We start from the raw sequence: 12,561 nt of genomic DNA, 5'->3' as shown, positions 1-12,561 counted from the left end.
TAGGTTTTACACTCCTGGAATCATAGTCAATTCTCAGCATCTAATCCCTGATTAAAAAACAATAGGGTTTCTAAGCTATCTCCCACAAAAGGTCTAATTTGTGAGGCGATGGGATGGGAATATAAATTAGATGCAGATCTGGTGCAAAGCATCATGAACAGTGCAAAATGTGCATACAGTGCTTCCTCAACATAATTTCAAGAAAGGAATAGACTGCATTATCACTGGAAAGTGACCATATAATGAGGACAAAGCAGATATGAACAGAAATTGTAAGAGATGGTTGTGGTTTCGTGTGTCAGAGACGACAGATAGGCATTGGTTAGGATCTGATCTTCCAGGAATAGGTAGGCAGCTGATTCCTTTTCCAGTCTGCTGCCAATTTCCCAACCACGGCTTGAGTGAAAATACTTGGCAATGCAGCCATAATATAAAACCCCTCAGTGGTTTGTTTTAAAATGTCATCTCTGTCACCCAATGGTAGCTTACACACATGCTAGGTGACACCTTGTATATATTTTTGGCTAGACCTCAGTGTTTGTTGTGCTGTGTATATATATATTTTTTCCTCTTTAGCACGTTAGCAACCCATGGTTAACAGAATACACTGTTTTACCGATAGGGTAAACTAACCCTAAGACCATGGATAAAAATTTAGGCATTTCTACCCTCTGGTCCCATGTTCAATTCAAGCTGGTTCTCCCTATTTAGATTCTTGTACAGACTCCCATCTCTGTGGTATCCAAGCACTTACCAAGAGCTTAGCTACGATGGTGATGGTATCTGTCGTTCAGTTCTGCAACACCTAAGCATGGATGTACCCATTAATCAACATTTATAATATTTGATTGTTCTATCTTCATGATCCATGATTCAAAGATGATCACAAGGCATGGCTAGAAAGAAAATCCCTCCTCTATAATACTGTTATTTGTATTATGGTAGCTCTTAGGAATCCCAAAAAAGGATCAGTACTATGTGCTGTACAGACAAATAACAAAGATGTCAATCTCCTTCCCCAGGGAGTTAACAACCTACATGTCAGAAAGGCCACAACCGGTGGATGAAACAGAAAAACTGGGTGAGGGGGTAAGTTGGAGGATGAGGTAAAGATACATCAGATATAACAATGTGCCTCTTCTCTAACCAATTCCAAATAAGAATGATTTGCACGCCCCAAAACCAGAGGTAGGTTTTCAAATTTAGGAATTAAAATTTAGGTAAGAATTTAAAAAAGGAAAAGGCAATTTTGTCAGGGTTTTTCCCCCTGCATGGGGCCAGCAAAGGAGAAAGTGTGAAGATGTTGCTTGTTGGAGAAGTGGGCAGGTGGGTGACAGAGGATGCCATTAGTACCAGAGATAATGCAGGAGTGAATGCTACAATAAACTAGTAGATCTGATAGTAGAAAGTTATGGTATTTTATGGCATTTTTCCTTCTGAAGTATCTGACACTGCTGGAGAAAGGATACTGGAATGCATAGACCAATCATCTGGCCAGGTACAATTCAGAAATTCTACATTCTAAATTCTATTCTGGAATTCCAGAAACTCTCTCACATCACTCAAATCCTTTCGAGGACATTTGAGCATTTTGCAATAGGAGAACATAAAAGAGATGCACACTATTTCATTTCTGTGAGGAGTTGTCTTGGGAATAAAAAGTTTTTAACTTTTCTAGCACAACAGTGCTTATTATCCATGAAACATGGATTATTCAAGAAGATTAATGTTTTTGATATAAACTTTAGGTATTTAAAGGATAAGACCAACATCAGTCCACATTTCAGTCTCTCTTTTGAGGATAATCTATATTTAATGTAGGCTTTCTTGTGAAGGGGGAAAAAAGCATTATAGATAGTCTGGTTTAATTGCTAAGGAGCTGTCTCAAAATCTTTGCTACCACTAACTACTACAGGGTTCATGACTATATGAATCCTAATACTCTCATCAGGAAAATAATGTGTATTTAATCTGCATGCTTAAATAACTAGGCAAATTGGCAGCAATTGGAAGAATCATTGCTATAAATGAGAGAGAGCAGTGCAATAAAACGGATCCCTGTGAAACATTTAAGTTTATTACAGAATAACAGTATGTGCAACAACCAGCATTACTTGGAATGTGTGAGGGGAAAAAATTAAACTTGCTTGCTTTTAATATAAATTGATGTGTGTTTAGAAATTAGTGGCCTGATCATGGGAGGTGTTGAGTAGCTGCAAATCCTACTGTAGCCCATGGGAGTTGCGGGAGCAGAATATCTTGGAGAATTGGGCCACCTCACTTTCCAACTATATGGAAGGCACTCTGGAGACATTTTCCTCCTATGCAAGTCAGGAATTATATGATGAGGCATCCTAGAACAGAACATCTGTAAAGCTTATCTGGCCCCTTGGGTTTAAAATTCTGGATGACAGTACATGTGGGTTCTGTGGCGTTTGGGGCTGAGTAAGTCCTGTTTTTATACAAAGTTCAGGGTTTTGAAACCTTGGAAAATAACCAAGAACTAAAGTTTTCATAAAGCAAGAAAAATACTGTTGGTGAAGATGAAGATCACAATTAACTGGTGCATGAGGACTGCTTTGTGCTGCTCCAGTTGCTCTTAGTTGGGTACTAAAAATTCCGCAGTGTGGGCAAGGAGTTGTAGGTAGTGTAGAGCTGACACCAGAGCTCCTATATTGTCCTACTTCTGGCTGCTGGTGTAGGGGCTCCTTTACACCTGGTTGCTCTCTGGGGGCTATTGTCAATTGGCATACATATGAGTGCCTGTCAAGTTGCCTTAATTTACACCAAGGACTAGCCTGGTGCCCAAACTTCCCCATGATAGTGGGAAGGGAGGGTTGGTGGAAGAAGGAGACTAAAAGCTGGCATGAAAGCCACCTTTGCACACACTCAGTTTCTTTTTGGATTTGTGATGAACATTCCTGGAGAACTGGTGCCAAAGAGATTAAGCATAGGATTTTCAAAAGCACTTAGTGTTGGCCTAACTACTTCCACTGAAGTGTATGGCAAAACTCCAATAGACTTCAATGGGAGCAGAGTTAGACCAAAGCATTTTGTTTTTGAAAATCCAACCTGGGGAGTGTTGCTCAGTCCTAGTAGAAATATTAATGGATTTGTTCACTGTAAATGGCAACTGAAATACATTGCATTTGTATGGAGATTATCATATCCAGTATTGAAGACAACTCTTATGGAAGAGGCATATCTGGCCTGAAGCAAGCCTAGGTTAAAGGTCTGCCTTGGTGGTTTGGATGTGTTTTAAAGCCCTCACAGATATCATTCAAAATCCTTTACTTACAGATAAGGGGCAAACACAGGACAAAAAGGAAAAATGGCTTATCTAAAATATTGTGGCTGGTTAGTTGAACCGTATCTAAATCTTGATCAGACTCACTTTCTCTTATTTCCTAACAACTTTTAACAGGTCTCAGGAGCTTCTCCAGCACACATGACTGACCATAAGCAAGACCGGGAGCTCACAAGATTAGACCAAACCCACAACCTCAGAAAAGAGATTGCGGAGTGAAGATTCCACACTAGGAATGTCGTGGGTAGAGGTTCTTTCTGGATGACTTGGAAGAGGGATGAGTCTGTTGAGGGTGACAGAGAGAAAGTTGAGGATAGTGAGGATGATAGTTATGCAAACTTCACCATAAAAGACTTGGGTTTAGTTTCCAGAAAGGACTGAGGTGCAGACTGGTGTGCATATTTTACAAAGTGGTTTGGTTTACCCTTTATAAAAGCTAAGTACAGTCTTATTGTAGCTTATGTTTAGGTTTGAAAAGTGAGATTACATTCAGATTTAGAAATCGTTTAAAAGACAGTGATCTCTTAATAGGAGTGCAGCAAAAATTCTCATACAATAGCTATTAAAAGTAACCAAAGCCAGAATCCCTGTCTTCTGCTTTTTGACTTCTGTTGCTAAAATCAATCTAACATTTCAGTAAATTCAGAGACATAGTTTCCCTTTGGGTAGGATAAAAGAAAGTTGGTTACAATGAAGCAAGAAGTGTCAAAAGGGTTCAAAACTCGACCAGCATGATATGGAATTGCCTGAGGTACCTGTCAATATGTGCTCCTAATAGTCTTAAAAGCTCAAATGAGTGCTGTCATGAAATTGCCATGTTTTTTGTGAGTTCTCTTCTAAACAAAAGCAGATACTAGTTCAGTTAATCCATGGGAAGGCTGCATGCTATGGTGTAGCTCTTCACGCACGGTGTCAGTGGACACTTGCCAAGAAGTGCACCATTATAACAACAAAGTTTTTTTTTTTTTTTTACAAAGATATCTGCATTGCTTTGAGTTCTGAACGTCACCTAGCCACATGGTGCATTTGGTATCTGAAAGGTGTACACCAGCTCATAATACAAGGAAAGCTCCACAGAGCATTGAACATGTATTCTTCTGTGCTATAGCTGGGATCCCAGAGGAGCCTAAGAAAGATAGGTGATCAGTTCCTAATGAATTTTAAGGGCAGTTGAGTGCCTAACCTCCTTTGCAAACCCCAGCCCATATGGTCCTCATTAAACAACCCATAATTAATAGTATGGCCAGTGATGCCATTTTTCAGGAATAATGGTACTTTTTTTTAGGGCAACCAACTGGTCTGTGTTGTTTACATTATGCGCCAAAGTATCTCATTTATTAGTGTACAGGTGGCCCCAGTATCCACAAGAGCCATATCAATGCACTGCTTTATCTGTTCCAGTACTGCAATTTATCTTAGGTCACAGGTGTGCTCACAATGCTTTTAATTAGCTTTATCTATAGGTTGCTGCTTGGGGTAATTTTTCACATACTGTGGTGCTATCTATTAATAACATTAGCTGCTGCCTTAGATGTAGTGACCTAATTTCATAGGAGAATCAAAGCTCAGGTCGTCTACATCTTCTGAATGTGTACATTATTCTGTTCTCTTTAGAGTCTTCTACCACTCCAACCACCATGGTATCAGAGTGACTTATGAAGTTAATTTAAGTTACTTCTGATGGGAATAAATTATGTGATTTTTTGTTTTCTATTTCATAAATGATAATAGGTTGTGAGTTGCTTTGAAGGAACGTAACTTTTACATGTGGATCTTAAAGTATCAAGGTCTGTAGTCATTCTTTCCATGACAGTGCGTTTCACCATCCTGAGCAGTTGCTAGGAAACCTCCCTAGGAATCTGTCTCTCCTTTACCTCTAGACTGAGAAGATTCATTAACTCTCCCACCTTTACAGGCTTTCCCCAATTACAGAGTATAGTCTATTTGCAACAGAAATAGAGCCGAGAGTTTAATCACATTGTCCTTTTCTAATCTTTACACCGTAGGTTGTCCAAACCCTACAGTTTGTTTCATCCACTTCTGCCAGGGAGCAAACAGTCAGTATGGTGTTATGCAATTCACTGTATAAATTTCAACGGAGAGGTATATCAGGAAATATACACAAAAATGGGAACCCTGTACAATGCCTTTCATTTTTAAAAACGTTTGCCATTCAGCTCCTTTCACTCTCCATGCTGACTGTAATAATCCCCTTCCAGCGCAACACACTCTAACCACATCCCACCTTTAGTTGTATGACTATAACTACCCTCTCTTGGAAAATAATCTATCAGGCAGGAGAATTCAATATGCTAAACGGACACAAAACAATGATGTGACAGCTACCTGGTCTTAGTCTTTGGGTTAGGAGACCTGAGCTTTTGGAAGTGCTGCCCACTACCTATACCAAATAATCATTATAGAATTCAGTACCTCACAAACATTCTCTTTTAGGTCAATGTTACAGCACAAAAAGCAGATCATCTTGATTTCTAGTGTTAGAAATAGATGGGAATTAGCAAGCATCAAGAATCTGCAAATTCACAATGGGGGAGCAGTGAAGTGCTGATCCAGGACTTGCATGTTGGAGGTTGTCATAAAAGGTGTTCATCTGCAGCTGTAGTGTCAGTCAGTCTCTAGCTCCTGTAGCGTCTGTTGATATGACTGTTCTTTGTGTTCATGATCAGTTAAATCAATCTTACCACCTCCATGCGGGCCAATTTCCCATAAGCAGAGAGGCCATCAGTTTCCACTCCACAACAGTCAGATGGAGTGCATAACATGACTGCTCAATGCTCTTTTTATCATTTACATTTGGCAAAAAGTGTATACCTTTGGCTTTCAGAAGCAGAGCTCTGCAAGCAGAGCTCTCACCTTGAGGCTGGACTACTACACTGCAGGTTACTCTTGCCAAACCTGTGGAGATTGCAGCTAGCACAGAGCACAGTGTTCTGCTTATTAAACTGGGTGTCATACAAAGAGCACATTATGCTTGTTCTCTGTGATCTGCACAAGCTACTGGCCATTTTCTGGGTGAAGATTAAGTGTTATTTTTGAATGATTTGGGTCCCAGGCATTTGGAAAAACTGCCTGTCTTCCCTTATGTTCCACAAGTGCCTCCACAAATTGGATCCCACTGAAATCAACGGCAATGTTGCTCTGGGACAAGGATTTGGCACTAAGCATGAAACAAATCTTGTTTATTAATGTCATTTTGTTCAAATTAAGCTCAAATTCAAAACATACAAAATGTTCTTCCAGCTATTCCTGCACTCAGGCTAGCTGAATCTATGGCTCATATTGTATTGGAGTTAGCACAATAACCTTCATTAGTGAGATCTAGTCAGATTAAATTGATGAAATATCACAAATGTGTCTTGCTGGCTAGTGCATATTTGATTAGCAAACTAGTTTATAGTGAAGTTTTTTTTAAAGCAAACTAATGATTTTATACAGTAACCTCATGGCAATGGCACCTCTGTACAGTCAACAGTGATTGATAAATAATAGCATGATAAATTCTCTTAAATTGTTCTGACAACTATACATAGCCTATGATGGGCCTCTTGACTTCAAGCCGACTCCTGTTCATAAATACATTCAGAACAATTTAAATGCTGTTCAATTTTTAGTTTTGTACACCTCAAGCATTTGCTGTTTTTACGTTCTGATGTTTGCAGACTTCGAATGTTTTAGTTAATTAAAAATAAAACAATTACTTGTTTCACATTATGTAGTCATGCTCTGCACTATGCAGAAATCTTTCCCATAATCCAAAGATCTCAGGAAACAGTATTCTTCCCATACCCCCTTTACATATAAAGACAATTTAGAAGAAAGAAGGGTTGGTTGCTATTATTGTTTATTAAGTATATTACAGTAGCACCCAGAAGGATTCAGGATTAAGGACCACATTGTGTTAGGTGGTGTGCAAACACATAGCGGGAGATAATCCCTGTCTGAGAAATTTTATAATCTAATATAAGAATTGATGCTCATGGGTCTTTCTCCAGAGGCCTTCTACAGTATGGGAATATGAGAAGAGGAAGCGGTTGTTTGGGGTAATCCAGGGCTGGGAGCTGACAGAGTGGACCACATGTTCGAAGTTGCTGCAAAGGAGTCTGGGACATTGTGCTGAGAGGAAAGAATGGGCACTCATCTACAGTAAATGTTCTCCAAGATGTGTTGTGAATATAGACATTCCACTTGAGGTAATTCTGTAATAGTTCTTTTACTGATGGCGGAACTTCAGATTGTCTGAACAGAAACTGCAACACAGACTTGCTGAAGCTGACATCGTCGCAAGATGCTTGAGTGATGGCATAATGTCTGGAAAAGGTATGTACAGATGCACATGTTGCCACTTCACAAATGTCCATTATAGGACCATAAATCAGAGAGGTTGACAAAGTGGACTGGGACCCAGTGGAGTGAGCCATTACTCTCAGTGGAGGAGAGACGTCTGCCAAGCTTGATACTGTCAGAGATCCTGTGTAATATACGTTGAGTTGACACTGGTTGGCCTTTGACTCTCTCGGCATAGACTACAAAAAGCCTATTAGAGGTTCTGAACACCTTAGTGTGGTAAACGTAGAATGCCAAAGCTCTGCAAACATCTAAAGTATGAAGTGTTTCCTCAACTTAAGAAGAATGAGACTTGGTTAAGTACTGGGTCAAAGATTGATTAGGCCTTTCAAATATCTGGATCACCAGAGGGTGAGAGAAAACCAAGAATCTGTCTATTGGTGGGTAAACTGCTGAAATGCATGCCAGGTGAGCCCTCACAGAGATGATTGAATGGCCTAATGACTTCAGCTGTAACAAGTAATCTGATATATGGGTGATGTCCATGCAATGTGGTGATAGGTGTTGTCACTGTGCCCAGACAGAAAATCTCTTCCACTTTGCTGCATACGTGGTTCTAGTGAAATCCTTTCTGCTGTTTATCAGGATAGGTTGCACATCTGTGCAGCACAGTTTTCACTAGCATTTAGTCAGAAATTATCCACACAGAGAGACTGAAGAAGGGGTGCATGGAGTGACCTTGGTTCTGAGGCAGGAGATCCTCTATCGCTAGGGATCTATACTCAGTTACAAAGAGTAAGCAATCCAGGTCACAACTGTATTTCCAGCAGAGATCTCAAGAGTCCTATAAGAGATAGTCCAGTCCTGCTCGACGCTGGCAGGTATCATCGTTTGCAGTAGGCCCTTCTCACAAGACATCAGTGATCATATATGACGACATATGATGATCTACGAGCAGCAAAACACTTAAGCAGGTAGAATTTTGCACACTCCTAAGTTGAATGGGCTGCAAGATGATAAAGAACTAAAAACTGGGGTTGAGAGGAGGAATGAGAAGTGTGGTAATGCTTCTGTGTACACACTTCCCACACCGACATGGGGGCTCTCCCATCGGCACAGGTAATCCACCTCCTGGAGAGGCAATAGGTAGGTCATTGGAAGAATTTTTCCATTGATCTAGTGTTATCTACATGGGGACTTAGGTCGGCTTAACAATGACTATCGGGGGTGTGGATTTTTCACACCCCTGACCAATGTAGTTAAACTGACCTGGTTTTCTAGTGTGGACCAGGCCTTAGGCACAAAGCTCATATAGCAGTAACTGTCCAAATACTGTGCAAAGCATGCCTTCTTCTACAAGACTTTTGACAGGTATTACTGTTATCTAAAGTGACCCCCTTTAATTAGTGCAGCATTTTATGTCAGATGAAGAGTAAAGTTGTTCTTCTAGAACAGCTTGATATTTTAATGGATTCTGCTTCATATAAATCTTTGTTCAGCCTGTTTACAGTGTTTATGAATTACACATTTAAAATTAATTAAATGAAAGACACACGAAAGAGTGAAGTTGGGGAGAAACTTGAAAACTTAGGGGACTGGTGGTCGGCTATGTGGTCGATCTCGATCTCTCTTCTAGGTCACCAGATCAAATATACCCCATGTCACTAGTGACAAAGTAGTTACCATCCAGTCAATGCCTGGTACATTGCATTAAATGCATTAATAAGTCTCTTTTCAAGTGTCCACATTAATAAAAACTACCCTCACAACTAGTAATTATTGGTTCCCTTATTAGTAGTCTCAGCAAAGGTCAAGGACTGAGTAGGCGTAGAGACAAAACTATTCTTTTATGCCTAGGTTTAGTCTTCAAGGTCAGAGATGAGGGACACCAGCAGGGCAATGCTGCTCCTTACTTGTAATGGTCTATGGCTAAACACAAGAATTCATTCTGCAGGGCTGTCATAAACATTATATTAATTTAAAAATATATATTTAAAAAGAGCGCAGATGGATGAAAATACACACGTGCAAAACCAGGAATCCTCAGCTAGAATATCAAATTTTACTCATTAACAAAGGGTCCAAACTCTGGAGTACTCATTGATAAAAATAAACATTAATGTCGATAAAAAAAAAATTCCAAGAAAACCCTAAATAAAATGTTTTGCAAGATTTCAGGGTTTGGTCCAAATGGAATTGAAGAAATAATAGAAATAAATCACTCTTGAAAATTCAGATTCCCATGCAACATTGCCTCTCTGAATTACAGAGATTTCTCCACACAGAGTACTTTGGTGGGCAAACAGGATGTTTCTAATGCCAAAGGATGCTGTCTTTATCTATTTACATACTTGTCTAAACCTATCTGGTATGTGACGGAGTTACACACACTTTTTTTTTGCCCAGCTGTTCCTTTTAAATCAATGGGAGGAAAAATGAATTCTGTAGTAGTTACCTTCAATGTTAGTTTCCTCTCCCTTTCTTACTATTCCCTGCATGCTCATCATCTTTCAACCTAACATTTTCACACTTCACTTCTTGCCAGTGATACATGTGAAGCATCGAAACTGATGTATGTACCGAACGTTTGCTAGTTCAGTAAGTAACAGACTCAGCACCTTCAGAGTATTGTTCTTTGGTCCCCAGTTTGAGAAATAATGCAATGTAATTTATAGATGACCATAATTAAAGACATAATACACAGTCAAATAAGGCAACAAGTCGTGTTAAAATGTGCTTTGTGTTTTTGATTGTAATCACTGGAGTATGGGTAATTTTCACAGGTGGGAATTTAGCATCAGTGTTAATAAACTCTTCTGTTTGTGGAATTACTTAGGTGGTAGCTTTGTGGAACTACATAAAGCACCAGAACGGTCATTATACTTAACACTGAAGCCACTCAAATAGCAAGAATGAGCAGCACAATCATAATGTTATGAGTCTGGCAGGGAAACCATCTTTACCCTACAGTGCTTATGTATTCTGGAACAACAAAAATTATACAGGATTATACTGTATCAAGACTTCAGCTGCGCTGAGCGATCGTGTGAGACATACCTCTTAGGTCAGGTCTACACTGAAAAGCTAGATCAACCCAGCTACGTCACTGAGAGGCATGAAAAATCCATACCCCTGAGTGGTGGAATTAAACCAACCTAACCCCCAGTGTAGACAGCATTGACAGAAGAATTCTTCTGTAGACTTTGCTAATGTCTCTTGGGGAGGTGGATTACCTATGCTGAAGTGCTGCAACTATGCCATTGTAGTGTTTCAAGAGCAAACAAACCCATAAAGGTCCCTAATTTAAAGGGATGTTACTCATTTTAGTCCAATGTCCCCTATATTCCACACAAAACTGGCATCTCCTCACTTCTATCATTGAAAATTACTTTGCTCAGAAATAGAGAATTGTGAAGCTAAAGTTAGTGTCACTGAAGGAACACGTATGCAAGTTACAGCACTTTTCTATTTATTATTACTCATCCTTGAGTGATTTGGAATGTTGGGCATGCCCAGATAAAGGTGTATCTGTTGAGGACTCCCATAGTAAGAATGCACTTCACTAAGGGTTTTTATTTTAAAAAATAAAACCAGAGAAGCTAAATGCAATATATAAATAAATATTGGTAATATAGTAATATGAACCCAGACAAATTAGATTACAACGTTTGAGTTTTCTACTGTAAACTTAACTCTACTACATTCCATGTATATTAGAAATATTAACTTTTTAAATTTCCTGATTTTTGTGCTTGCTTTAGCTATGTTAACATTGCATGAATGTTTGATTTACATTTAATTAACAAGAACATAAGGTGAATTATTGGGCATTCTAATGCCAACCTCATTCATATAAAGAGGTTTGTTTCCATTCAGAAAGTTCAAGCCTCTTTACATGGCACAGGTTCAGATTAGTTCACCAGGCTGTTTGACTTTATCTAATTGTTACATAGTTACGGTAACAAAGCGTAATATTTCAAAATGGTGAGAACAGTTTTTGTCACATGATTTCCATTGACTGTAATGAGAGCCGCAGAGCTAAAACCTCACACAATGTTTTGAAAATGAAAATGTTTTGCTTGGTATTCACAGATTAAAATATGTTCTGTGTGAGTACAGAGCACATTTGGGGGGATGTGTTCATGGCTATGTAACTTACATCATCTGTGAAAACAACAGCAACATGAGTAATCATGTCATATGTGGGAAAGGCTAAGTTATAAACAGATTGAACTGTTAGAACTTTACGGAAGATAAAATATGTTCACTTACTGCCCTGATGCTTTCAAAATGTCCGCCTTCCTTCTCAAAATCAATTGGCTGCCCATTCAAAGTCCAGTAGAAAGTCACATCTAGTGTGTTGTCATGAATCGCTTTGCAACTGAGGACAATGCTTTCTCCAACGGTTAACTCAGTCCTCTTGGGAGTCAGGTCTATCCTTGTTGGTTCTTGAAAACAGAAGAATTAGTAATAATTAAATGCAGGTCTTGTGATATTCCAACATCAATATAGCATTTGCTTGAGTTCTGTTTAATTCTAAAAGTCTTGTCTGCCTGCTGGGCTGAAGGTTTTTTGTTTCTGAGTACACAGGGTCAAGTACACTGTGGTATGTGGGCCCACAGTGGGGAGGGAGCAAAGACTGGGGAGAGACAGCTATAATCTCCTCATCTTCATGAGGGCACAATCTCATCTAGTCACCACAAGGAATGCTGGGAAGGAAGACCCACTATCACACTGGCTGGTGCATTGTCCTCAAGAAATGATTTTTCCAACTTTCATAATTTCATTATGAGCCAAAGAATATTTTTAAAGCATCAGCTCCTGGAATCTTGTGATTATACAACAATCTCAACTTTCATTTAAAAAAAGAGTATATTTCTAGCTCTCGTAGTTGCAGGGAAAAGTTTGAAAACTGAACCCTAAAGACTCAAACACCAGAAAACAAACAA

General features: G+C 39.2%; 1 protein-coding gene across 5 annotated transcripts in view; it reads right to left on the bottom strand.

The window, feature by feature from the left end:
- The window catches only part of CNTN5 (contactin 5), a 982,104-nt gene that overhangs the window by 77,505 nt on the left and 892,038 nt on the right, over window positions 1-12,561 (bottom strand). For all 5 annotated transcript variants that reach the window (XM_048843558.2, XM_075126897.1, XM_048843549.2 and 2 more), the window contains one exon: window positions 11,885-12,060. In XM_048843558.2, the coding sequence (XP_048699515.2) occupies window positions 11,885-12,060 (176 nt within the window). The remainder of the gene's footprint in view (window positions 1-11,884; window positions 12,061-12,561) is intronic.

This window comes from Caretta caretta, chromosome 1 (genome assembly GCF_965140235.1).
Source record: "Caretta caretta isolate rCarCar2 chromosome 1, rCarCar1.hap1, whole genome shotgun sequence".
NCBI lineage: Eukaryota > Metazoa > Chordata > Testudines > Cheloniidae > Caretta > Caretta caretta.
The sequence above is the reverse complement of the archived record's forward strand: the minus strand, read 5'-3'. Positions and strand labels throughout refer to the sequence as shown.